General features: G+C 47.1%; 1 protein-coding gene across 5 annotated transcripts in view; it reads left to right on the top strand.

Moving 5' to 3' along the window:
* The window catches only part of KMT2C (lysine methyltransferase 2C), a 293,733-nt gene extending 280,610 nt beyond the window's left edge, over window positions 1-13,123 (top strand). For 4 of the 5 annotated variants that reach the window (XM_079931159.1, XM_079931156.1, XM_079931155.1 and 1 more), the window contains 8 exons: window positions 770-1,889; window positions 2,834-2,970; window positions 3,763-3,905; window positions 4,142-4,310; window positions 7,664-7,780; window positions 8,129-8,202; window positions 8,574-8,682; window positions 10,343-13,122. In XM_079931159.1, coding sequence (XP_079787285.1) covers window positions 770-1,889; window positions 2,834-2,970; window positions 3,763-3,905; window positions 4,142-4,310; window positions 7,664-7,780; window positions 8,129-8,202; window positions 8,574-8,682; window positions 10,343-10,435 — 1,962 coding nt within the window. In that variant the 3' untranslated portion in view covers window positions 10,436-13,122. Of the gene's footprint in view, window positions 1-769; window positions 1,890-2,833; window positions 2,971-3,762; window positions 3,906-4,141; window positions 4,311-7,663; window positions 7,781-8,128; window positions 8,203-8,573; window positions 8,683-10,342 lie in introns of all 5 variants that reach the window. The other variant, XM_079931158.1, reaches the window with a different exon arrangement.
* Window positions 13,124-27,267: the final 14,144 nt, after the last annotated feature.

Below are 27,267 nucleotides of genomic sequence, written 5' to 3'. Positions count from 1 at the left end.
TTAAAAAAGGCAGTAGCGCCCAGTGTAATAAAATTCAAGCTACTTGCCAAATAAATTTATACTTTAAAATATATCCGCCTAGATGAGAGAAGGAATTTTTTTTCCCACCACATAATCTCGTGAGTCCGTGTGCAGTGTCTGCCTGCTTCTGGATTTCCTGTGAGGCGCGTCTTTTTTCAGAGCTGTGTGGGGTGGGGTGCATGAGAAGGTGGGTTCGCTGTTGATTTGCTTATGACGACACTTTGTATCTTAAAAGAAACTAATGGAACTTCTGTCTCAGCTCAGCCCTTTCAGCAGTTGGATGGGAACCGGGCAACCTCTGAGAAAAGTTAAATATGATTTGTTTGTTGACAGGGGACTTCTTCCCCATCTTTCACACTTATGCCAATTAATTAAGCCTAAGATTAACAAACAGGAATTTCAGTGGGTGGGACGAGCTCATAGAAAATTATGAGCCGGAGTTCTTATTTGGTTTAACAAGAAGCTGTTCCGTCTTGTAAATTAAATTAGCTCCCGTGACATGAGAAGTTTTAAGAGCAGAATACCCTCCAGAGTTAGGGCTTTGCAGAGAACACACTCTCTCTCTGTCGAGACGCGAGCACCACGGGCACGCAGCACTGACCTCTGCCGTGCGTCAGTCCTCTTACTTCCAGACCCAGAGCCAAACACCCTGCTGATGGAACCCTGCTGCTTGGCTTCTTGTTGTAGCAAGAATTGCCTTGGGGGCTTTGGAATTAACTCTTTCTCGTGTTTCTTTTTTTTTGTGCAGGAATCCGTTCCTTCATTGCCACACTCGCCTATAAAAGAGACGCCTTCCAGAGCATTTCATCAGTACAGTAACAACATCTCCACTTTAGATGTGCACTGTCTGCCGCAGCTCCAGGAAAAAGCTTCGCCCCCAGCGTCACCGCCCATCACTTTCCCTCCTGCTTTTGAAGCAGCCAAAGTGGAGGCAAAGCCAGATGAGCTGAAGGTGACGGTCAAGCTAAAGCCTCGGCTAAGAGCTGTCCACGGTGGGTTTGAAGACTGTCGGCCGATCACTAAAAAGTGGAGGGGGATGAAGTGGAAGAAGTGGAGCGTCCACATCGTGATCCCCAAGGGGACCTTCAGACCCCCCTGTGAAGATGAAATCGACGAATTTCTGAAGAACCTGGGCACTTCCCTGAAACCCGATCCCGTGCCCAAAGACTACCGGAAGTGTTGCTTCTGTCACGAAGAAGGCGATGGGTTGACAGACGGACCGGCGAGGCTGCTCAACCTTGACTTGGACCTGTGGGTCCATTTGAATTGTGCCCTGTGGTCCACGGAGGTGTATGAGACCCAGGCTGGTGCCTTAATAAACGTGGAGCTAGCCCTGAGGAGAGGCCTGCAGATGAAATGTGTCTTCTGCCATAAGATGGGGGCCACCAGCGGGTGTCACAGATTTCGATGCACCAACATTTATCACTTTACTTGCGCCATTAAAGCACAATGCATGTTTTTTAAAGATAAAACTGTGCTTTGCCCCATGCACAAGCCGAAGGGCATTCACGAGCAGGAACTAAGTTACTTTGCCGTCTTCAGGAGGGTCTACGTGCAGCGTGATGAGGTACGACAGATCGCCAGCATCGTGCAGCGGGGAGAGCGGGACCACACCTTCCGTGTGGGCAGCCTCATCTTCCACACGATCGGCCAGCTACTTCCACAGCAGATGCAAGCGTTCCACTCTCCCAAAGCACTCTTCCCCGTGGGCTACGAAGCCAGCCGGCTGTACTGGAGCACGCGCTACGCCAACCGCCGCTGTCGCTACCTGTGCTCCATCGAGGAGAAGGATGGGCGCCCCCTGTTCGTCATCAGAATCGTGGAGCAAGGCCACGAAGATCTCGTCTTAAGTGACACCTCACCCAAAGGTGAGGCCCCGTCTGTAGGCTCCGCTGAGCCCGTCACTCCAGGGTTAGGCTAATGAATGTTTTATGTCAGTATTTCCATGGTTTTCGTCACGTCTGTTTCATATTCTATCACAGCAGGTGTGGATTCTTCATTTACAAATGCAAGTCTTAACTTCTTTGTATTGTCAAACCTTGCTGTCTTTTTCTAAACACTTGCTAGAATTACTCTAAATCAGAATATATATTATTCCAACAGAGTTTATAAAATAAATAGGAGAATGATTTGCAGATAAAGGTTGCCTGTTACTTACATTGGGGACCCTCTTGTTAATGTCACCTAAAAGGTGGGAACCGTATTTAAAGCCATATTGTCTTACCTCAGGAGCATCAGATATTAAACAGATTTAGAGCCAGAAATGAGACTTAATTTCGGCCTCTAGGGTTAAGCCTAGATTGTCATTTTTAGTGCTGCAGAACTGCTTTTTTTTTCAAGTTTAGCAGTTTTTTTTTTAAAAAGTATGAAAATGCTCTAAAGATAATTCCAATGAAAATATCAATTTCATATTTTAACTCTGAGAGAAAAGGATATATCTACAGATACTACTTAATTGGATTAATCATTTGAAAATCTAATATGCTGCTTGGCCAGCATGAAAGTGAGTTAACTACTTGTATGAATTTCAGTTATATTTAACTTTCTTTTCCACTTCTCCTGTTTAATTTCCTTAATGTAACATATTCTTTTCCCCCAAACTTCATAAAGTCTTTAAAACTACTGCCATCCAATAAGCAGGTAATATACCAGGCTTGTTAGATCACTGCCCACGGGCTTTAACTTGGATCTGGTGAGTCTCCGTGAGCGGTTGGTCGTTTCGTTCTTGTTTTTATACTGTATCCTGTTTTCCTCTCTGTTTAGCTAAGAGCAAGTTTGTCATTAAAAAAAATATCTTTTTGTCCATACATAGGTGTTTGGGATAAGATTTTGGAGCCTGTGGCATGTGTGAGAAAAGAGTCGGAAATGCTGCAGCTCTTCCCAGCCTACTTAAAAGGGGAGGATCTCTTCGGCTTGACCGTCTCTGCGGTGGCGCGGATCGCGGAATCAGTGAGTGCCGGGGCCGAGGCCGGAGAGCCACCCCCTGTCACACGACGCACCTTACTTAACACGGGGCTGTCACTCTCACAACACTTCAAGGTAGTGGTTTTGTCGGGGGTGAACTCCTGTCGCTCTGAAAGAAAACGAGGCATCGGTGAGTCGTAGGCGTCTCCGTGCTCACTTGCTGAGGCAGCTCACCACCCAGTGTTAATGGCCACTTTCCTGCCCGGGGCCCAGGGCTGGTCACCAGAGCACAGTTGGATTTCACGAGCCTTACTGTCTGATGCCTGCTTGTTACAAGCACGTGTGCCAGTGAGTCTACACACAGCGCTTTTGGAAAACTGCATGATTATAAGGTATTGTTCTCAAGAAAAAAGTCACTGGTGGGTTTTCTTCAGAGAAGCAGTGGACACCCTGAAAGCCACTGAGTACTGTACCCAGTTGCTTTCTTTGGTGGAGCCCTGCCTAAACGACATGCATCTGTCATGTCTCCAGAGGACAGTGTCCACAAGAAACGTATTCTAGAAAAGACCTTCAGCACGAATGGTTTTAGGAGTTAACCTGAAGTTACAGCTGTGCTCCCAGGCCCCCGAGGGTGGTGAGCGCATCGCACACAGTCAGGATCTGAGCACAGGCTGCTGCTGTCAACGTGGCTTGAAAGAGCCCCTTGTTACCAACAGTTTGAAAATGTTGACAAGTTGTTTTCATGGAATTCAAGTTGGACTATCCTTTGGCCGGCTCAAGATTGCCTGTGCTCTTGATCAGGTGAGTTAATTTTTCGTTTATTTTGCTTCTTTCCAGCTCCCTGGGGTTGAGGCGTGTGAAAACTACACCTTCCGATACGGCCGGAACCCTCTCATGGAGCTGCCCCTGGCCGTCAACCCCACAGGTTGTGCCCGTTCTGAACCTAAAATGAGTGCCCACGTCAAGAGGTTTGTGTTAAGGTATTTTGTTTTGACTTCACATAGTACAGCCCGGGGGTTCCAGGCCTCTCGGGGGTTTTCTGTGCCTGGTCTGTCTGCTGCTTACAAACGCGCTGCCTCTGGCTGTGTCTGTGCGGCCGCGCCAGCTAGGCGGCTTTCCCTGTGTGTGCTGTCAGTGAGAACGTGAACCAGCCGGGCCCCTCAGAGGTGTCTCCGCTCTCCCTTTGTGTCCCCGTCGGCACGCCGTCGCCCCACAGGCCTCACACCCTGAACAGCACCAGTGCCTCCAAGTCGTTCCAGAGCACAGTCACCGGGGAGCTGAGCGCACCTTACAGCAAGCAGTTCGTCCACTCCAAGTCGTCGCAGTACCGCAAGATGAAAACCGAGTGGAAGTCCAACGTGTACCTGGCCCGGTCTCGGATTCAGGTGAGTGGGGCTTGGCTTCTGGGAGGAGGGGAGGTGGGCTCGGAGGGTGCTGGCATCCGGCACATGAGACAGGAGTCCGCGGGCCGCAGGGAGAGAAACCCCGCCAGCCCGGGGCGCCGGCCGCTCCGTCCGTGGTCTTGGAGGGCGGATGGATGCTTTACTCCCCCGCGTGGAAGGGCGGCTTCTGGACGTCCTCTGTGTACCGCTTGATGAGGGCTCACGGGGCGCGGGGAGCGCTGCATCTTCCACACGTGGGACCCGCGGTGCGCTCACCAGGGCTCTTTCAAGGCACTTGTGAAAAATACAAACGAAAATAGTTTCAAAAGGTGCCCAGTTTCAGAAGCTTCTCTTCATGAAATCATCGTGTAGTTTCTGATGGATAGATGGTGGAACACCTTACAGGTAAAGCCATCTCTAGGCTAAGCACACTTCCTGAAGAAACAAATGTCTATGTGGCATCTCCCCTTGGAGGCCCAGGATGGAGTTACGAGCTCTCACACTGCCAGCGTCCTTCGTCTCAAAGGCTGGTCACCCTCCAGGCTCTTCATATCGCTGAGCAGTGTCACCATCTCCTAACTGAGCGTGCTGGCCTCACTACCCCAGACCCCAAAGCATCATCAGTTTCTGCTGCCTTTTTTCCTCCCGGAAGAGTTTCCCCAAATCCACTCCCCGCTCTGCTGCCTGTTCTAACCTCCCGTCTCCCCTGCAGGCACTGCTGCAGGCCTGCCTGTCCCCTCCCGTGCAGTCCCCTCAGAAGCCAGGGCGGTCCCTTCACATAGAAACCTGACTTACACATTGTCTGTATTCATTGACGTTCTTCTTTCTGTAGAAACTTTCAGGATCTACTCTTGCTTCTTGATATTTCGAATTTTTACCAAAATGGGCCTGGGTTAGGGTCATTTTTATTTATTGCTTTCCCCACTGGTGAGCCCTTTCAGCCTGAAGCAGTGTGGCCATCAGTCTGAGAAATGTTTTTGTGTTAATTCTTTTGCAGATTCCTACCTCTGTTTCTCTCCGTACACAAATATTAGATCCCTGAGACCCGGGATCTCACAGGGTGGACCCCAGACCGTCAGCACCGGCATCAGCTGGGGGTTTGCGGGTTTGGGGTCCCCAGCCTTACTGAACCTGGCCCCTGAGGTGGGGCCCACAGCGGTTCTGGTGCCGCCGGGGAAGGCTTCTGTCTCGGGTCTGCCCTCCTGCTGTGGCCTTGTTTCTGGTTCCTTGTCCTCGTCCTGAGCTGCTTCTGCCTTATCTGCTGTCTGCTCTTGATCTTTTTATCTGATACCTTTGCTTTCATATTACGAACGCAGGGTCTTCCTGGTCTTTTTGTTGTTGCCTCAGAAATGGAGCCTCAAAAGATTCCACTTGAGGCAGTGGTGTCTTCCTCCTCCACTCAGTTCCTTCCCCGTTTAAAATGTTCCCAAACAGCTCGTTCAACCTGACCATCCCTGATCTTCAGTCTTGGTTTTGCTCCCTTACGTCACGTTAAGGGTTTCTTAACTACCTGCGTTCAGTCTGTCATCTTTAACCCGAAGCGTTTTTGAGAGTTTTTGATGTTTGGTCACTTTTTTCTTCCTCCATCCTGTCCACCTCCCTTCCATCCACCTCCCGGGTAATCATGTTAACGACCCAGTAAGTGTGCTGTGTCTTTTCCCTGCTCTTCTCTTAACACTACCTACACATCTGTGTGCATATGGAAGAGTGGGATTGTCTTACCTACGCTTTTCTGCGTCTTCCTTTTCTCACTAATATTTACACCCCTGTGGAACAACTGAGGTAGCCGCCATTCATCCTCTTGAGTGTCTCTGTGATGCTCCATGATGTTGATGAACTGTAATTAATGAAGCCATCCCCCTGCTGATGCGCCTGTATTTTGTTTACAGTCCTTTCCCACAACAGTGTTGCCATCAATATCTTGTACGAATATCCCCATGTATTGGTAACTTCACTTCAGTGGTGCGTAGGCCCCAAAGTGAGATTTCTGTGTTAGAAGTACATGTACTTTCATTTTAGCAGACATTGCCTGTTTTCTAAAAAGGCTGTAATTGCCCACTTCTTCCTGCAGTGTATGAGACTTGATTTCCCGTTGGTAGTGTTACCACCCTTCTGTGTTTTTGCAGCCTGTTCCGCGCAGACCCACAGTGTCACTTTGGTTGCAACTTTTCCTGTTTGCCACTTGGGTCTGCTCTTCTGTGAACTACCTTTGTCCGTTGTGCAGTTGATAAGAACTTGTACTATTAGGCAAAGGATGTTTTGTAGGGGAAGATACCTACCAGAAAGTATGGTGTGTTCTTTCCTATAAGAGTTTTAATTTTTATATAGTCAAACGTATAATTTTCAGTAGCTTCTGTTCTTGGTTAAGACTGTAGGTTGCATATGTACTTTCTTAGATTTTTTTTCTTTCAGGAATTTTATTCTTTATATTTAAGACAAATTTATTTTTTTTCCATTGAATAACCAGTTGTGGAAGCACCATTTAGTATTGGGTTGGCCAAAAAGTCCATTGGGGTTTTTCTGTAAGAGTCGTGGAAAAACACAAATGCACTTGTTGGCCGACCTAATAATGTATGTAACCCGTCCGTCTTAAACTGAGTTTTAGTGCCACCAAACTACTGTACGTTAAGTTTTCACGTGTGCCTGGGTCTGTTTGGATTCTCTGTTCATTTCCACTGATCATCTTCTTGTCTCTTATACCAAACTGTATTCATCTCCATACAGATTCTTTCTGTGTGTTTTAGTTTGTTCAGCTCTGAGTCTTATCTGGAATTGAAGAGATAAATTGCATAAGTGGTTTTTTTCAGAAGTTAATTCAATTCACATACCAAAATTTCTAACAACAGCACACCCTGTACTGTGTGCTCCCAGGTGGTGCTTGGTGAGGACCGAGTCTGGTGGGGATCTGGTCAGTTTTAGCTGAGAATGCAGAAACTCAAATTATAATAATCCCTTATAGTTAGCCCTGTTTCTGTTCTGTAAGCTTATTGTTATGTCAGGTCCTTTTAGAAATGGTGGGATAAAAAAAACAGCAGAAGCCATTAGCCTGTTGAGTTGGTGGGATCTGGGAGTGATACTGCACACAAGATAGGAGAGCCAGTTAGGAGCAGTGCCCAGCCAGTCAGCAGCACCACTCTGAAAAATGCCCTAAGAGTTTAGTGTCGAAAAGATACAAAGACAAGTAGGTGAGAAGATTGTCCAGTGTTCAGGGTTCAGGTGAGAGTGTGGTCAGTGAGAAGGTCAGGTGAGTTCAGGTGGGGTCTTCAGTGTGGCTTGGCTTTGTGCGAGAGAGGCTGCAGGCCAGTTGCCCCTGGAAGCCAAGTGGTTCTGAGGTGTGTACACGTGCGTTTCCTCAGGGGCTGGGCCTGTACGCCGCTCGGGACATCGAGAAGCACACCATGGTCATCGAGTACATCGGGACCATCATCCGGAACGAAGTCGCCAACAGAAAGGAGAAGCTTTACGAGTCCCAGGTGAGCGTGCACCCCTCCTGTGCCGTCCGACAGCTGCGGCGCAGGCCCGGATCGGACCGTCACGCTGGTGGGAGAGCAGTGTCGAACAGAGCCACGTCTGGATTTTTGTATTTTCTTCCTGTTTTTTCCGTCGGCCTTACTGTCAGCGAGGATGTGGCTGGATTGATGCGCCTGGCTTCACAGGCCACCTGCCAACGTGTTGGTTCCGTTCACAGCTTGTAGACGTCACCTGACGGGCTGGCGTGTTGTCCCCGCAAGTGTGACCGGGGTGCGTGTCGGCAAAAGTCCGGCTTCGCCCCCTCACATGGACGGGAACGCAGAGGGGGTTCTGACCTCTTTCTCTTTCAGAACCGAGGCGTGTACATGTTCCGCATGGACAATGACCACGTGATCGATGCCACGCTCACGGGAGGGCCTGCAAGGTGAGGGGGGTCTGAGCGGGAGGCGCGATGGGGTGGGGTCTGAGCGGGAGGTGCGAAGCGTCAGTGCGCTCACTGGGGCCTTTCAGTCATGGAGAGAAGTTTTATTTAAAATTGTATGTGTGGGACTTCCCTGGCGGTCCAGTGGTTAAGACTCTCCGCTGTCACTGCCAGGGCCCCAGGTTCAGACCCTGGTCGGGGAACTAAGATCCCACAAGCCGTGCAGCCAACAACAACAATAAAATGTGTATATTCTATTAATGGACAGATAGAAACGTAATTAGAAAAAGTTTTCCCTGTGAGCTGAAAGGTTTTTTTTTAAAAGCTTCTTCCAAAGCCTTATAGTAAGTCGTTTCTGGAACGGCGGCTTGCAGGTACATCAACCACTCGTGCGCGCCGAACTGTGTGGCCGAGGTGGTGACTTTCGAGCGAGGACACAAGATCATCATCAGCTCCAGCCGGAGGATCCAGAAGGGAGAAGAGGTAAGCGCAGGGCCGCACCGTGCGGCCCCTCCCCGCGGGCAGCACTCGACTCCTCTGTGCACGTAATCCGCTCAGCGGTTTGCAGTCCTTCGCTGCTAGCAAGGCCCTCCTCCTGGAAGGCCAGCCTCGGCCGCCCCGCACATCACGGTCCGACAGTCTTTGCCCTGCAGATTCCGCATCCCCACGTCGCTCGTGTGAACGGGCTCCTCTTGACCCCCGTGCTGTCCGTTCGGCTCGGTGACCCTCTCTTTAAAATGATGCCCGTCGTCGAGCTCATGGCCGAGAATATCACGGGATTGGTGCCTCGTGGTCCCCGGGGTCATCGTGGCTCACGTGAGGTCACCCTGAGGCTGTAGGCGGCAAATCTGGGGGTCCCCGTGGCTGCTCTCACACTCAGGGCCAGTACAGGCTTACAGGCTTTCCTACCAACAGCTTCTTAGACAGTTTGGCGGTCTCGTTAGGTGTTCTTTCTCTTGCCCCACGGATCACTTTGGCCCAGCACGTCGCCTGTTAGGGTTGTTATTAGTCTTGATCGCCTTGTTTACGTTTCCTGACTTTGTCACAATTGTGACGAGCACGCATTTTGCCGTTCGCTCCGTGCCTGGAATCGGGGTGTCCTGGGAAGCGGCTGCCACGTGGTGTGGGTTCCGTGGGGAACCTCCCCTGTTCAGGGAGGGAGGCGCCTGAGGCTCTTTTCTGGGTTTGAGCCCCCAGCCCTACGTGAACAGAGCTGTGAGATTATACTTGTATTTTTTGGTCCTCTTTTTGGAATGTGCTTTTTTTAAATCAAGAATTGACCCGAGGCCTATTTTGCACATCTCACCAACTTGAGTGAATTAGAGAAAGGATGTGAGGACCCCAGGGTGGTGTCACTGCGTGGGGACAGATGGAGGCTTGGCAGTCCCACGCCCAGCTCGCGCCCCTCCGGGTGGGCCGCGTAAGCCCTCCAGCCTGTACTTCGCCTTACGCACAAGGAGAAACAATTCCTCATGGAGTTCCTGTAAGAACTCAGTAAATACCGGTGTGTTCCCTTCCGGTGTAGAAGGGAAGTCTTTGCAAATAGTGTCCTAGGGTGTTTGATTCAGAGGGACCTTGGCCGTGTCAGGTTTCTCAGGGGTCGGGGTCCCGGGGTGAGGCTTACACCGTGGGAATCACGCAGACCCCCGTCCACCCTGACGGCAGGGTTGATCTGAGATATTAACGATAATGCGGTTGCGCCTAAATAGAGCAACGTCTTTTAAATATTCTTGTACGTGAGGAAAGATGGAGGAGAAGGATGTTCTCAGGCAAGAGCGATTCATCCCTGCTCATCTCGTTGCCCCGTCCGGCAAGAAAGGGGCGGGGGATGGGGGGCTTGTCCCACCCAGGGCAGCGGGCCCGGCACCGCGGCGCGCAGTGTTGGAGACACACCGGCTGCCCTCGCCGCCTCCGGCTTGGCCCCAGAATAGTGCCTCCCGCTTGCCTCGGGCCCCGCGGGATCCCCCGGAAGAGCACAGCCAGCGAGCTCCGCGACTTCCTCTTGAGGTTCCCCCACCTCCCCACCTGAGTCCCACGGCCCCTCGACGCGTCAGGGCTTCCTTTAATTCCGTCCGTCTGTGGGCTGGCTGTGCGCAGCAGGCAGAGGGAGGCCTTTCTCACACTGTGTCTTTGCTGTGGGCAGCTTTGCTATGACTATAAGTTTGACTTTGAGGACGACCAGCACAAGATCCCCTGTCACTGTGGCGCCGTGAACTGCCGGAAGTGGATGAACTGATGCGTTCCCCGCTGTCTCAGAGGGCGGCTCGTCCCTAGGAAGGAGCGATTCAACACAGCATTTGAATTTCGCAGACGGAAAGAGGTTTTTGTTTTCTGTTTCGTGGCTTTGTGGAAACTAGCTTCTGGGAGTCCTGATTTCCTCCGTGCTTTAGGTTAGAGGAGCACCGGAGAAAGCCGGCCGAAGCAACTTTCCCGAAGTTGCTGAGGTTAAAGAATTACAGAATGGTCCAGCACTTTTTTTTTCTTTTTCTTTTCTTTCTTTTTTCTTTTCGAGGGTGGGTTTTGTTTCGTTATGCTTCTTTAGTCTCACTAAGGAGAAACTTTTACTGGGGCAAGAGCCGATGGCCGCCCTGCCCCGCCCCAGGGCAGAGGGCCTTCCTGTGAATGTAAGACTGAAATCACCAGCGAAAGGGAGACGTCCAAAGTGCTGGCCACCGCCTTATCTGAAAAAGGGGCAGGCCCTCTAATTTAAAAGTTTTTAAATAAAGTAGACACCACTGAACAAGGAATGTACTGAATGACTTCCTTAGGGATAGAGCTAAGGGATAATAACTTGCACTAAAATACATTTAAATACTTGATTCCATGAGTCAGTTTATTGTAGTTTTTGATTTCTGTAAAATAAGAGAAACTTTTTGTATTTATTATTGAATAAGTGAATGAAGCTATTTTTAAATAAAAGTTAGAAGAAAGCCAAGCTGCTGCTGTTACCTGCAAAACTAACAAACCCTGTTACTTTGTACAAATGTGTAAATATTTTGAGAAAAAATACAGTATAAAAATAGTTATTGACCAAATGCTACCAGGCTCTGCAGCAGCTCGGGTGCTTATAAAATGTTCATAGGGATGTTACAATATAATTTTGTTATTAAATATGCCATTATAATTATGTAATAACCAAAATTTCAACCTAGAGTGTTTGGGGTTTTTTGGAAACTACAGTCTGTTAGTACTTAATTGTTTTATACACCTTACTTCTCATAGAACAGAGTGTATGCTATGACTACAACTTTTATAGCCGTTTTGGTAATTTAAACTGATTTTTTCATATTATATTGTTGCATCCCTACTTCTTCAGTCAGGTTTTTTTGTGCTTACAATTTGTGATAACTGTGAATAACTGCTTAAAAATACCCCCAATGGAGGCTGAATTTTTCTTCAGCAGAAGTAGTTTTGATTAGAACTTTGTTTCAAGCCACAAAGAATCATGTAAACATACTAGGATCATGTAGCAGGAACTCTAATCTAACTCTCTAGTCTTCTATTTAACACAAAAATTTGAAAAAGGAAAAAAAAAAAAGGAGAGATGTGACCATGCTTGCAGCTGCAGGACCCCGGCAGTAGGGTTTTGGAAGATGTAATTTTCAACTGTGTTTGTATGAACAGTTTGTTTACATTTCTTTAATAAAAAAACACACTGTTTTGTGTTTGCTTGTAGAAACTTAATCAGCATTTTGAACCAGGTTAGCTTTTTATTTTGTACTTAAAATTCTGGTACTGACACTTCACAGGCTAAGTATAAAATGAAGTTTTTGTGTGCACAACTCCAGTGGACTGTAAGCTGTTGGTATATTCAGTGACGCAGTTCTGAACTTGTAATGTATATGGCATGGTGTATTTTTATCTTACAGAATAAATCAATTGTATATATTTTTCTCTTGATAAATAGCTGTATGAAATTTGTTTCTTGAATATTTTTCTTCTCTTGTACAATATTCTGACATCCTACCAGTATTTGTCCTACCGGGTTTTCGTTTTGTTTTCTGTTCTGTATAATAGTATCTAATGTTGGCAAAAATTGAATTTTTTGAAGTATACAGAGTGTTATGGGTTTTGGAATTTGTGGACACAGATTTAGAAGATCACCATTTACAAATAAAATATTTTACATCTACAAAATGCTGCCTGAGTCTCTCTGTTGGCGCTCTGATCACAGCTTGGAAGCTGACGAGCACTTGAACTTCACCGACAGCCTGGCCCAACCTTTCAGAGTGACTGGTGTGTGGACGTGATCAACTTGGTTCTCTCCCTTTTCAGATGAAGAGTTTAGATGTAAGTTCTAAGGGGGCTGCTAAGAATTGAAACTGCTCAGAATCCCACACAGTTTCCTACAACAGCTTGTGCTTCATGAAGAGCCTAAAACAGCTTCTGCACTGCGTGACTTACAGAAGGTCTCCAAGCCCCATCATCTGACCACTGCTTTTAAATGCCCGTCTGAAACGCCTCCCGTCCGTGAAGTTGTCCATCTGGACGCGGCTGGACACGGTCACGTCTGTGCCGGGCCGTGAAGCTCTTGCTCGGGGCGGCCTTTCCTTGGACCTCTCGCTCGATTTCTCACCGTCCGACACACGAGGAAGGAAGCTTCAAGGCGTCGCCGCGCCAAGGCTCAGACGGGCAAGCGGGTGCTTCCGGCCGTCAGCTCTGCCGACCTGGATGGATCCGGCCCCCCAGGGAGAGGGGCGCGGGCCTGGGGCCGAGGAGAAGCGGAGCTCGCGAGTCTGCAGGAGGAAGCGGCATCGCACCAAAGCCTGGTGACAGGTGGCTGTCTCCGTAGGGCCAGCCTGTGCCTCAGACCCCAGGCGCCCCTTGCAGTGGGCCCTGCGGTGACACTGGGGCAGGAGCGGCCCCGTGGCCCCAGCTGTCGGCTGCCGCCGTTCCCTTGTTCTTTGACCACACACTCAACTCACCTACTCGGCGCCTGGAAGGACCAGAACGTGACACGGGTCCCTGCGTCATTGAGCTTGTAACCCGATGGGGACACAGACAAAGACAGGTGGTTCTTGAGCTGGCGATGGAGGAGGGAGGTGGGTGGGGGCCAGGAGAGGCCGCCCTGAGCAGCGAGGACTCAGGGCTGGCGGGACCCGTCCTGTTCCTGCCACGGTGGCTGGACCAGCACACGCCTCACCCGTGGTTCCTCAGGGTTCTCGAAACTTTCGTGATCTTCTGGACTGAGCCCACGGTCTCCTTGGTAGGAAGGGGGAAGAGGCCCCTTCTCGCTGTCGTCGTGTCCCCCACTCCCGGTTCTCTGGGATCCCTGTCCCCCTGGCGTGTGCACCCGAGCTGCCGGAGGCGGCGGGGGTCTCGCTGGGCTGCGTCTCTCTCTCCCAGGAGGGTGTGGCGTTTGCCGCGCCGATGCAGCCGAGGCCTCCGGGGTCAGGTTCATGGCTCTTCGCTGCGGCCCAGACCCCCCGCCCCGGGCAGGCTCCCGACTGGGCTTCTGACGTTCTCTCACTGCAGGTCAGGGTTCGCGTATTTGAAGACTTCCTTATGGCCCAGAAGTTCTTTTAACCCGGTTCTTACCGCAGCCACTGAGGTGGGAAGTGTCTCCCCTGTGTTTCTTTGGCTACGACCGTCACCTGCTTTGCTCCATGAAAGTCCCAGCAGGCGCGGCACCCGCTGGCCCTCTGCTCCCCCACCCCCATCCCACCGCCGCTGGCTGCGCGGCGCTCCCAGGCCTCTGTCGTCAGCCGGCTTGCCCTCTGCAGCCCCATCCAAACCTCCCCCTCCTCCACGCGGTGACAACTTCCCAAGCATCTGCCTCCTTCGCTCCAAAGCCAGGGACGGTCGGCAGCCCTGTCACTATTACAGCAGCTTCTGTGACCAGAAAAGCTACACTTCCAAGACTCGGTGTTTAGCTTCTTCTTCCCCAGAGCTGGTCCGCCAAGATTTCCTAACCCTGGAGGTGGTGGCACCAATAGGCACCAACCATCTAGCTGTCCTCTGGGGCCTCACCTGCAGGAAAAAGCAACCTGCCACCTCCTGCCCCGGACACGTGTGTTCAGGCCTCTGTGCGGTCCGCCTAGACTGCTCCCCCAGAAAGCCCTCCCCGCCCCCGTGAGCGCCGCATACGCGCAGAGCTTTAGTTTTCACTTGACAGTCTCGCCAGCTGAGATCACTCTTTGAGGGCAGGGACTGGCACTTTCAGCCCGAAGGAGGAGAAAGAAGAGCAGGTGTGTGGGTTCCTCACCTCTCCCTCCCCACCCCCGGCTTCCACTGGGGCCCAGCTGATCCCCTCCTCCCCCCGGCACAGGCGCAGCGTGCTCGCTGACCCCCTGCCCCCAGCAGCCCCTCCATCCCAGAGGGGGGCTTCCAGCTCCTGGAACCCAGCTGACAGAGGAGCAGAGATGGTCAATTTCTGAAACAAAGTGATACATTACTCTTGACGGTGTAGATTAATACCTGTGTAAAAATATTTGACGTTTTGTAATTAAAATACCCTTATTTTTATTTAATAAAAAATGTTTGTGTTGGGATAACGGAATCACTAGAGGTCAGACCTAGAGATCGTGTAGCTCAGTGGTTTTCAATATTTTTAAGCAACAGAACGTTTACAAAATTATTTAGACCTTTATTCTAAGTAGTATTTGCACGTGGTGAAAATTCAAAATGTACCAGAAAGCACATAGTAAAAGCTAGGTCTCCTCTATGCCGTGTCTCTCAGCCAGTTTCCCCACCCACTGGAAACCACTGCTACTGTTTTCCTGCAGATCCGTCCAGAAATATTTTATGTGCATTCAAGCACATTCACCCACAGACACACACACATGTATAAAATGTCCATGTTTATCCTTAAAAACAAAAGGAGGGAGGGGCACAACAACCAAAACAACAAAACTAGAAGATGTTTAGGTCGTTGACAATTTTTCCTCATGAATAATGCTGTGATGGACATCTACAGGTATGTACCTCAAGTAAACTGCATTATAGCAATTTACTGGACTTTTAAATAAATGTTTTATTTGGGGATAATTTTAGATTTACAGAAAAGTTGCAAAGATAATACGGAGGGTTCCCAAATACCCCTTGTCCCGTCTCCCCTAATGTTAACATTTTATAGAACATTCTTTTGGTCGAAATGAAGAGATTAACCTTGGTGCGTTCCTATTAAGTAAACTACATACGTTGTTCAGATTTCACCAGTGTTTTCAGTCACGTCCTTTTTCTGTTCCAGGACCCCATCCAGGCCACCACACTGCATTCGGTCACCGTGTCTCTTTGGTCCCCTCTGGTGACAGTGTCTCAGGTTGGCCTTGCTTTTCATGACCTTGACAGTTCTGATTTGACTGTTTCATTCCTCATCATGTTCACGTTTTCCTTTAAAACTTTCAGCACGTTTTTATAAGAGCTATTTTTAATAACCGTTGAATGCTAATTCTGTCATCTCTTTCATTTCTGGGTCTCTAGTTAACTGATTGTTCTTTTTTCTCCTGCTGACACAGGTCGCGTTTTCTTGCCTTTTCCACGTCTAGTGATTTTTGCTGGATCCCAGAGTCTGCGCTTCCATGCTGAAGGCTGCATGGTGTTGTGTTCTCATTCTGGCAGCAGCTAAGCTGCTTCAGCATTGGTCCCTCCTTTTGAAGCTGCTCTCCAAGCGTCCTTAGGATGAGCCTTAACTAGGCCTCACTGCTGAGGCCTGGCCCTTTGGGGGAACATACGGATGCCCCTGTTACTCAGCGCCGTGTCTTGGCTGCGGTGATCTCTGGAAGTGGTTCAGTTCATAGCTTCCCAGGGCTCGTTCTCTCCTTGGAACGTGTTCTCAGCTCAGCCTCGTGGGGTCACGATGACCTGTGAACAGTGATGTGGCCGGACTCAAGCAGAGACCCTTTCTCTGTGTGCTCCCTCCGGCCCTACATTCTGTGCTGCAAATTCTGGCCCCGTTGGCCTCCCCGAGCTGTTCTCCGTCTCAGTTCAGGGCGGAAAGCTGGGGTGAGGCGAGGCTCACCTTGTTCCCTGGACACTGTCCTGCAGTCCTGTGATCCCGTGTTTGAAAAGAGTCGTATTCTGTATCTTTTCCTACTTTTCTAGTTGTTTACCCCAGAAGGACAAGCCCAGACCCCACAGATGTAGTAATTTTCTCACTTCTTTCTGATCAAATTTTTTCCTTCTCATCAAATTCTGTTTTCTTTAAAGGCATTATTTACCATATTTCTTCACCCCTGCTGTGTTCCTTTTATTCATTTCTGAAATTTCTTTTAATTTCAGAATTTTGCTTGAGTTCTGTCATCTGTGAGTTTTCAAATTCTGCTTTATGTTGTCATTTCACACGACTTACGTCTTCTAGTTCGTTTTGAACGAGTGTTACAGTTTTGATGGATTCTGGGAGCCTGTCTTCCTGGTGTGCTTTCATTCTTTCTTCCCCACGTCACCTCAGCTTTTTCCCCTACTTGATGCAGTGGTCGTAGGACCGGGGCTGCAAGTACAAAGACTGTCGACAGGGATGTTTTCTAACTATGCTTTTTGTCTTTGTTTCTGTTGTATCCTTTATGTCAGAATTCCTAAGGGCCTGAAGGGACAGGATGTGCCCTCACCCCCATGTGGCAAGACGGGGGCTAACAGTGAATCCAGCTTTATTGCCTGGTGCTGAAGCCAGCCCGCTCGTTCTGCACACTGGGTAACCGGACCCTCTCTGAATGGGAGTGGACTGAGGGGCAAGGACTTCCCAGACTAGTATTGCTTCCTGCAGTGTAGACCAGCACAGTGACCGAACTGAATGTCCGTCCCTTCTAAAGGTGGGAAAAGTTTGGGTATAAATGAAAACAAGGGAAAACAGTAGCCGAGGGTAAAGGAGTGAATAAAGGGTTATGTGATGGGAATCTAATATTTCATTAGCACCTTGAGAGATGGTACCAGATGCCTCAAAGGGGGAAGCCATATATGGCTGGGACCACTCCTGCTTTTGGAACCTGACTGGACTGAATAGAAGCCTGCAAACCCGGGTGGCCTCACCCTGGGAGATTCTCATACGATATGACGACGGACTGGATGGTTGCTAAGGACTGAGTGGTCCAGTAACGTGCCATGCCTTTCGGCTTCTGTGGTGGTTTGGCTACTGGGGATCCACGCTCGAAGACCGGGGGGTAAACTGCGCTACTGCGATTTGTAATCGATGCATTTTTGGTCTCTGTCCCCATTTCTGGCAGACATCTCCTGAAAGCCTTGGAATAACGTGGATGATGAGAACGACAAAGGTGTCTTCCGTTGCATGCGTGAACAGCGTGGTAGCGGCTGCCGGGAGTGCCTGGCCGCCGCCTCCGCAGCCACGTTTGAGCTGTCCTTTTTCTCCGTTGGACCGCTCCCGCACAATTTTTATTCTACTCCCAGCGGTTTCTCCCCAGTCTGGGGCCCTGACCTGGAAAGAAGCCGTGGCGGGAAGTTTCCAGAGTTCAGAGGCACTGGGGCGCGTGGGCCGCCTGCGCTGCTCCCGGCTTCGCTGCTGCGCTCAGACTCACCACCGTGTTTCCAGCTGATACCTGTTCCCGATTTCGGTCTCTTTCGTGCTGGGATCCACCAGGTGCTCTGTTGCTGCTTCCTTTTGCTTTCTGTCTGTCATGTGCGTGGCAATAACACAGGGCTTACAGCTGTTAGTTTGTTTCCCTACCCACTTTATTTTAGAGACGGTGAGGCTACCTTGTCACCTCGTTAGTTTGAAAACGTTATCCTCGGGTCTTTGGTTTGGCCGTGTAGCTGCTCTGACTGTACGTGGGGATCGACTGGGGGAACATCTGAAAGCTGTGCTGCAACGGCTTCTCTGCCATCTCAGAACCCACATCAGTCTTTTAGCCATTTTAATGGGTGTGAAGTGGTATCTGACTGTGGCTTTACTTTGCATTTCCCTGATAACTGTGACATTTAACACCTTTTCACAGGCTGAGCCATTTTCTACATCTTTGGTGAAGCGTCTATTCAAGTATTTTGTCCATTTTTTAAATTGGTTTAAATTAATTGAATTTTAAGCACTTTATACACTCTGGGTACTAGTCTGTGGTTTACCTTTTTGTTTTCTCAGTGGTGTCTTGAGCAGAAGCTTTTAATTTTGATGAAGTCCAATTCATTCATCTTTGACGACTACTTCTTCCAGTGAGTAATCTTTGCCTCCCCTAAAGTTATGAAGGTATTCTTCGTTTTCCTCTAAAAGCTGTATAGTTTTTTTTCTATTTACATCTGTGACCACCTTGAAGTAATTTTTGTGTGTGGTATAAGGTAGGGGTCAAGGTTCATTTCTGTCCATAGGGATATAAAATTCTTCCAGCACCATTTGTTGTAAAGATTGTTTTTCCCCACTGGGTTTTGGTTCCTTTGCTGAAAATCAATTGCCCATGTATGTGTGGGTCTATTTTTGTTCCCCCAATCAATTCTTTATCTGTGAGTCATTATCACGGTCCGTCTTGAATTGGTGCACGTGCTCCAACTTTAGTCTTTACAAAATTGCTTTGGCCACTCTTAGTCCTGTGCGTTTGCATATAAATCTAAATTTGAAAATTGGATTGTCACCTTCTACAGAAAGTCTGCTGGGATTTTGATGGAGTATAGTATTAAATCTGTAGGTCAAATTGTAGAGAATTAACATCCTAACAATATTGTTTTCTAATGCATGAATGTAGCATAGTTCTCCATCTCTTTAGGTTTTAATTTCTCTCAGCAATGTTTTGTATTTCTTATCGCACAAATCTTAAAATTAAGTTTTCATATTTTTTGATGCTATTGTAAATTGCAGTTACAATCCCACTATTTTTTATTTTGAACTGTTCGTTGGTACTATATAGAGGTATAGTTCGTTTTTATTATTTCTTTTAATAAGTTTGTGGGGTCTTTTTATTTTTTTGGCCGCATGGCTTGTGAGAATCTCAGTTCCCCGATCAGGAATCGAACCCGGGCCCTTGGCAGTGAGAGAGTCCCAACCACTGGACCACCAGGGCATTCCCACAATTCATTTTTATGTTGACCTTTTATCTTGTGATCCTGATAGAGTCCTTTACTCTATCTAGTAGTATTTTTGAAAACCCCTGTGATTTTCTACACACTTGGTCATAGTCTGCAGATCGACAGTTTTATGTCTTCCTTTCCAATGTACATGCCTTTTATTGCTTTTTCTTGCCTACAGCAGTGGCTAAGGCTTTCACTACAAATGTTGAATGTAAGTAGTAAGTACGGCATCCTTACCTTGTTACTAAACCAGTTTTTTATTTGTTTGTTTTTAATGATACTCTACCTATAGTTCTCCATAGATGCCCTTTATCAGGTTGAGGAATTTTCCTTCTGTTCTAGTTTGCTGAGTTTTTTCCTGTTAATGGGTATTGAATTCTGATTTTCCTGCAAGATCCTAAGCCTTTTCTCTTGTATTATTAAATCATAATTAACACTAATTCTGTAATCTTAAAGCAGCTTTGCATTCCTGGGATAAAACCCACTTGTTCATAATGTACCATCCTTCTTACGTATACTGGATGTGATTTGCCAATATTTTGTAAGGGAATTTTAATTCTATATTCATGGAGGACACTGGCCTATGATTTCCTGGTGTACTGCTTTTAAGATGAATAGTTAAGGCTTGCTCATAACGTCAAAATTTCATAGAAGTTTCCCAGAAAATGTTGTGTATTACTGACACAGTTTTTTCCTCCAGTGTTTGATAAAATTCATCAGTGAAACCATCTGTGCCTGCAGTTTTCTTTGAGGAAAGGTTTTTAAACTACAAATTCAATTTATTTAACAGGTGTAGGGACAGTCAGGGTATCTATTTCTTCTTCAAAGAAATTGTTTCTTTCAAGGAATTCATTTCACTTAAGATATCAAATTTATTGGCAGAAATGTGGTTCCTAATAAGCCCTTACTCATTTATAAAATACAGTTTATTTTTTACAGCAATCTTAGGTTCACGGCAGAATCGAGAAGGAACCATAGAGCACACAGCTTCCCCACCAACACCCCTGCGCCAGAGCGGGGTCTTCGTTAGAGCTCGTTAACCTGCCCTGACACATCACTGTCACCCGAAGCCCATAGCTGACGTCACAGTTCACTCTTGGTTTGGTGCCTTCTGTGGGTTTTAACTACCATTACGGTAGCATATGCAGGAGATTCACTGCCTGAGGAATCCTCTGTGCTCTGCCTGTTCATCTTCCTCCCTCCGCCCCACCGCTGGCAGCGAGTGATACTTTACTGTCTCCATGGTTTTCCTTTTTCCAGAATGTCACAGGGTTGGAAAAATACAGTACGTAGGTTTTATAGGCGGCTTCTTTCTGTGTAATAACACATTTAAGATTTGTCCATGTTTTTTTCTGTGGCTGGATAGCTCATTTCTTTTCAGCACTAAATATTCCATTGTCTAGGTGTACCAGTTTATTTATCCGTTCACCTACTGAAGGACATCTGAGTTGCTTCCAAGTTCTGGCAATGACAGATAAAGCTGCTGTAGACATGTGTGTGCAGGGTTTTGATCGTATGATAAGAGTATATTTGGTTTTGCAAGACTGCCGAACTATCTTCCAAAGAGGCTGCCCCCTTTTGTGTTCCCACAAGCGGTGAATGAGAGCTCCTGTTGCTTATCTTTTTTAACATCTGTGGAATCTCTAGTGAAGTTGCCACTCTCACGACTGATGCTGGTAATTTCTCTTTCTTTTGGACTAGGGTTTTAACAGTTTGATTAATATTCTTGATCCAGCTTTTGGTTTCATTAATTTTTTATTTTCTCTTTCATTCATTTCCATCCCAATATTTAATATTTCCTCTGCTCCTCTGCTTTTCTAACTTGCTCTTCTTTTCCTACTTTAAAGTGGAAGCTTGTCATTGATTTTAAACTTTTATTCTTTTCTAATACAGCCTAGTTTGTAAAGTTTCCAAGTACTGAGTTAGCTACATCCTACAGTCTTTGGTAGGTTGTGTTTTCATCTTCAGGCAGCTGAAAATAGCCCTTTGATTTCTCCTTTGACCTACAGAGTATTGGGAAGTATGTTCTTGGTTGATTTTCAAATATCTGAAGATTTTCCAGGTATTTTTTATTGGCTGATTGATTGATTGCCGCTTGCGGGATCTCAGTTCCCCAACCAGGGATTGAACCCAGGCCCTCAGCAGTGAAAGCGCAGAGTCCTAACCACTGGACCACCAGAGAATTCCCCCAGGTATCTTTTTATTATTGATTTCTATTACTGTTATTCTTGTTATTGATTGCTAATGTAATTTGCATGAGGTGAATTTGTATAAGTCTGTATAGAAAGTTTATGGAGATTTCTTTAGTATCGTGGAATATGATCTCTGTTGGTAAATATTTCATGTGTACTCGAAAAGAATGAGTACTCTATGTCAAGTTGGTTAATAGTACTGTTCAAGTTTTCCATATCCTACTGTTTCATCCAGTTGTTTGATGATGTATGTTGATATTTTGAAGTTGTGTTATTACGTATATAAATGCTAGACATTATTTCCTCTTAATGAATTGACACCTTTATCATTATGAAACAACGCTCTCTATCCCTAGGAATATTCTTTGCTCCGAAATCTCCTTTGTCTAATATTAATATAGCCACTCTAGGTGTCTTCCAGTTGGTGTTCAACAGGCATATACATATTCTCCCGTCCTTTCCTTTTTAATTCACTTGTGTCGTCATCTTCAGAGTGAGTTTCTGATAGGCAGCATATAGTTGGATCTTGCATTTTTATCCAATCTAACTGGGGGCACTTAGACCCAGTTACAAAAAAAAAATTATTTTTTATTGAGGTATAGTTGATGTACAGTGTTATAAAGGTTCAGGTGTACAACATAGTGATTCACAGTTTTTAAAGGTTATACTCCATTTACAATTATAAAATATTGGCTATATTCCATGTGCTGTACAATATATCCTTGTAGCTTATTTTATACATAGTAGTTTGTACCTCTTAACCCCCTAACCCTGTCTTGCCCCCCCCACCCCCTTCCCTCTCCCCACTGGTAACCACTAGTTTGTTCTCTGTGTCTGTGAGTCGGTTTCTTCTTTGTTATATTCCTAGTTTGTTTTATTTTTTAGATTCCACATGTAAGTGATATCAGAGTATTTGTCTTTCTCCAACTTACTTCATTTAGCATAATACCCTCCAAGTACATCCATATTGTTACCAATGGCACAATTTCATTCTTTTTTGTGGCTGAGTAGTATTCCATTGTGGGTGTGTGGCTGTGTGTGTGTGTACACACATCTTTATCCATTCACCTGCTGGTGGACACTTAGGTTGTGTGCATATCTTGACTATGGTATATAATGCTGCTATGAACACTGGGGTGCATGTATTTTTTCGAATTAGTGTCTTTTCTTCTTCAGATACATGCCCAGGAGTGGGACTGCTGGATCATACGGCAACTCTATTTTTAGTTTTTTGGGAAAGATCCATCCTGTTTACCATAGTGGCTGCACCAATTTGTGTCCTTACCAACAGCAGTGGTCCCCAACCTTTTTGGCACCAGGGACTGGTTTCATGGAAGATAATTTTTCCATGGATGGCAGGTGGGGGGATGGTCCAGGCGGTAATGCAGGCGATGGGGAGCGGCAGATGAAGCTTTTGCTTTGATTTGTAAATACCGAAAAATCCTTGCATCCTTGAGATATATCCCACTTCATCATGGTGTTTGATCCTCTTAGTATACTGTTATTTTTTAAATTAATTAATTAATTTATTTATTTATGGCTGCATTGGGTCTTCGTTGCTGCACGCGGGCTTTCTCTAGATGTGGCGAGCGGGGGCTACTCTTCGTTGCGGTGCATGAGCTTCTCATTGCGGTGGCTTCTCTTGTTGCAGAGCACGGGCTCTAGGTGCAAGGGCTTCAGTAGTTGTGGCTCACGGGCTCTAGGGCGCAGGCTCAGTTGTGGCTCGCGGGCTCTAGAGCGCAGGCTCAGTAGTTGTGGCGCACGGGCTTAGTTGCTCCGTGGCATGTGGGATCTTCCCGGACCAGGGCTTGAACCCATGTCCCCTGGATTGGCAGGCGGATTCTTAACCACTGCACCACCAGGGAAGTCCATGTGTTTTTCTTGATGAGTCTGGCTAAAGGTTTATCAGTTTTGTTATCTTTTCAAAGAACCAACCTTAGTTTCATTGATCTTTCCTATGTTTTTTTTTTAGTCTCTACTTCATTTATTTCTGCTCTGATCTTTCTTTCCTTCTACTAATGTTGAGTTTTGTTATTCTTTTTCTAGTTCCTTTAAGTGTAAGGTTAGGTTGTTTGAGATTTTTCTCGTTTCCTGAGGTAAGCTCCTATTGCTGTAAACTTCCTTCTTAGAACTGCTTTTGCTGCATCCCATAGATTTTGGATCATTGGGTTTTCATTTGCCTCTGGGTATTTTTTTTTTATTTCCTCTTTGTTTTTTTCATAGATCCAGTGGTTATTTAGTAGTTTATTATTTAGCCTCCACGTGTTTGTGGTTTTTGCAGGGTTCTTTTCTTGTAGTTGATTTCTAGTCTCATACTGTTGTGGTTGGAAAAGATGCCTGACATGATTTCATTCTTAAATTTGCCAAGGCTTGGTTTGTGGCCTAGCATGTGATCTATCCCGGAGAAAGTTCCCCCATGCACTTGAAAGAATGAATGTGTATTCTGCTGCTTCTGGATGGAATGTTCTATATAAATCTGTTAAGTCCATCTGATCTGTCATTTAAGGCCAGTGTTTCCTTATTGATTTTGTTTGGATTATCTGTATATTGATATAAGTGGGGTGTTAAAAGTCCCCTACTATTGTTGTGTTACTGTTGATTTTCCCCTTTACATCTGTTAATATTTGCTATTATGTATTTAGGTGCTCCTATGTTGGGTGCATATATGTTTACAATTGTTAAATCATCTTCTTGAACTGAGCCCTTGATCATTATGTAATGTCCTTCTTTGTCTCTTGTAACAGTCTTTGTTTTAAAGTCTATTTTGTCTGATGTAAGTAGTGCTACTCTGTCTTTGACTTCTGTTTGCATGGAATATGTTTTTCCATTCCCTCACTTTCAGTCTGTGAGTGTCCTTAGATCTGAACTTAGTCTCTGGTAGGCAGCATATGTAGAGGTCTTGTTTTTGTATCCATTCAACCACTCTGTGTCTTTTGATTGAAACATTTAGTCCATTTACATTTAAAGTAATCATTAATATGTACATTCTTATTGTCATACTGTTTTTGTAGGTCTTTTTTGCTCCTTCTTTTGTTTTTGTCTCTTGTGACTTAATGGCTATCTTTAGTGTTATGCTTGGATTCCTTTTCCCTTTTTGTGTATCTATTATAGGCTTCTGGTTTGTTGCTACCATGAGATGTGTGTGTATATGAGTATGTATGTATGTATGTATGTTTTCAGTTACTGATCTCTCGATTTCAAATGCATGTTAGCAATCCTGCATTTGTACTCCCCTCCCCTCATGATTACTGTTTCTGACTTCGTATTCTGCACCTAATTATTTTGTGTATTCCTTAACTGCTTATTGTGGATATAAATGATTTTACAACTTTGTCTTTTAACCCTAACTTTGTACATGGATGATTTCCTACCTTTATCTTTGCCTTCACTGATGAGCTGTTTCGTTTCGTAATTTTCATGTTTCTAGCTGTGGCTTTTCCTTTTCCGCTTAGAAAAGTTCCTTTAACATTTCTTGTAAAGCTGGTTTTTGAACTCTTTCAGCTTCTGCTTCTCTGTAAAACTTTCTGATTTCTCCATCAAATCTGAATGAGAGCCTTGTTGGGTAGAGTATTCTTGGTTGTAGGTTTTCCCCTTTTATCACTTTAAATATACCATGCCTCTCCCTTCTGGCCTGCAGTGTTTCTGCTGAAAATTCAGCTGATATTATGGGAGCTCCCTTGTAAGTAACTTGTTGCTTTTCCCTTGCTGCTTTAAATATTTTCTCTTTAATTTCTGCCATCTCAATTACAATGTGTCATGGTGTATTCCTCCTTGGGTTAATCCTGTATGGGGTTCTCTGTGCTTCCTGGACTGAGATATCTGTTTCCTTTCCCAAGTTAGGGAAGTTTTTGGCTATTGTGTCTTCAAATATGTTCTCAGCGCCTCTCTCTTTTTTCTCCTTCTGGAACCCTTATAATGTGAATATTAGTGCATTTGTTGATGCCCAAGAGGTCTCTCAAACTGTCCTCATTTCTTTTCATTCTTTTTTTCTGTTCAGCACCAGTGATTTCCACCACTGTCTTCCAGCTCATTGTTCCTCTGTATCAGTTAGTCTACTGTTTTTTTTGTTGTTTTTTGTTTTTGTTTTTGCGGTACGTGGGCCTCTCACTGCTGCGGCCTCTCCCATTACGGAGCACAGGCTCCGGACGCACAGGCTCAGCGGCCATGGCTCACGGGCCCAGCCACTCTGCGGCATGCGGGATCTTCCTGGACCAGGGCACGAACCCGTGTCCCCTGCATCGGCAGGCGGACTCTCAACCACTGCGCCACCAGGGAAGCCCCATTTAGTCTACTATTAATTCCTTCTAGTGTACTTTGCATTTCAGTTATTGAATTCCTCATGTTAGGTTGTTCTTTATATTTCCTCTTTGTTAAAAGCTTCTAGCTTCTTGCTCTGTGCACCCATTCTTCTCCAAGCTCCTTCATCATCTTTACGACCACTACCCTCAGCTCTTTTTGGGTAGGTCGCCTGTCTCCACGTCACTTAGTTCTTCTTGGTCCTCTGTTGGGAACATGTTCCCCTGTCACCCCCTTTTGCCTAATGTCCTATTTGTATGTGTCTTGTAGGTTGGTTACGTCTCCCAATCTTGGTGAAGGAGCCTTTTGTAGGAGATACCCATGCGAGCAGCACACTCCCCTCTCCTCACCAGAGCTGTATGCCCTGGGGTTTCCCCCTATGAGGGCTGTGTGGGTCCTTCTGTTGTGGCGGGCTGACTACTGTGGGCAGTCTAGTAGGCTTGGCCCTGCCTTGCGCAGAGGCTGCTGGTTGACAGGGCTGAGTCGCGAGGTGTCCGGCTGTAGACCCCCTGGGGCTGCTCCCTGCCCACAGGTGGGTGAAGCCAGGCCCTGGGGTTAGTGCCAGCCTACTGGTGGACGGAGCAAGGTCCTGCAGTCTGGTTCCAGGGCCCAGGAGTCCCACAGCTGGTATCAGATTGCTGATGGGTAGGGCCAGTTCCTGACAGTTGGCTGCAGGGTCCAGGATGTCCTGAAACTTACGTTGGCCTGCTAGTGGGCAGGGCCAGGGCCCAGCTAGTCCCAGGTCAGGATCTAACCTGCTAGTAGGTGGACTGGGGCCGCAGGCTGCAGGGCTTTGGTTTTCTTTTGGCTGGTGGATGAGGCTGGTTCTGAGGCTAGAGGAGGCCTGTTGACGGGAGGCACGGGGGCCCAAGGTCTTTGACTGGAGGTTCCTGGGTCTTGTGCCTGCACACTGGTGTTGGGGCCAAGTCCTGGGCCCTCTGGTGGGCAGGGCCATGTCCAGGGGCAGCCAGCTCAGGGGGTCTTAAGGCAGCCTGTCTGTTGGTGAGTGGGGCTGTGCCTGTGCCCAGACTTAGCTGCTTGGCCTGAAGTGTGCCAGCACTAGTGCCTGCAGGCTGTTGGGCCAGAGCACGGCTGGGTCCTGAGGCTAATAGGCTAGAGGGAGGATTCCAAAATGGTGCTTACCAGCACCAGTGTCCCCACGATAGAACTAGCTGCCAGAAATGGCTGCCACCAGCATCTGTGTCCCCAGGGGGCGCTCCAGTTGCCTCCTGCCTCTCCCAGAGACTCTGCAAGATCAGCAGGTAGGTCTGACCCAGGCTCCTTCCAAATTACTGCTTCTGCCCTGGGTTCCCGGAGCATGTGAGATTTTGCGTGCATCCTTTAAGGGTGAAGGCTGTACCTCCCTCAGCCCTCTGTGACTCCTGAAAGCAAGCCCCCTGGCCTTTAAGCCAACTACTCTCTTGGAGCTTGTCTTCCCAGTGTGAGACCCCCGGGCTGGGGAGCTCAATGTGGGGTTTGGACCCTTCACACTCCTTTCGTAGGACCTTTACAATTGTAGTTAGTTATTCTCCCATTTGTGGGTCACGCACCCAGGGTATGGGACTTGACTGCAGTGGCGACTCCATCCCTCCTACCTGTCTCGTTGTTTGGTTGTAGTAGCTCTTTTCTGGTTGGTAGG

The sequence above is a fragment of the Stenella coeruleoalba genome, assembly GCF_951394435.1.
Source record: "Stenella coeruleoalba genome assembly, chromosome: 9".
Taxonomy (NCBI): Eukaryota; Metazoa; Chordata; class Mammalia; order Artiodactyla; family Delphinidae; genus Stenella; species Stenella coeruleoalba.
The sequence above is the reverse complement of the archived record's forward strand: the minus strand, read 5'-3'. Positions and strand labels throughout refer to the sequence as shown.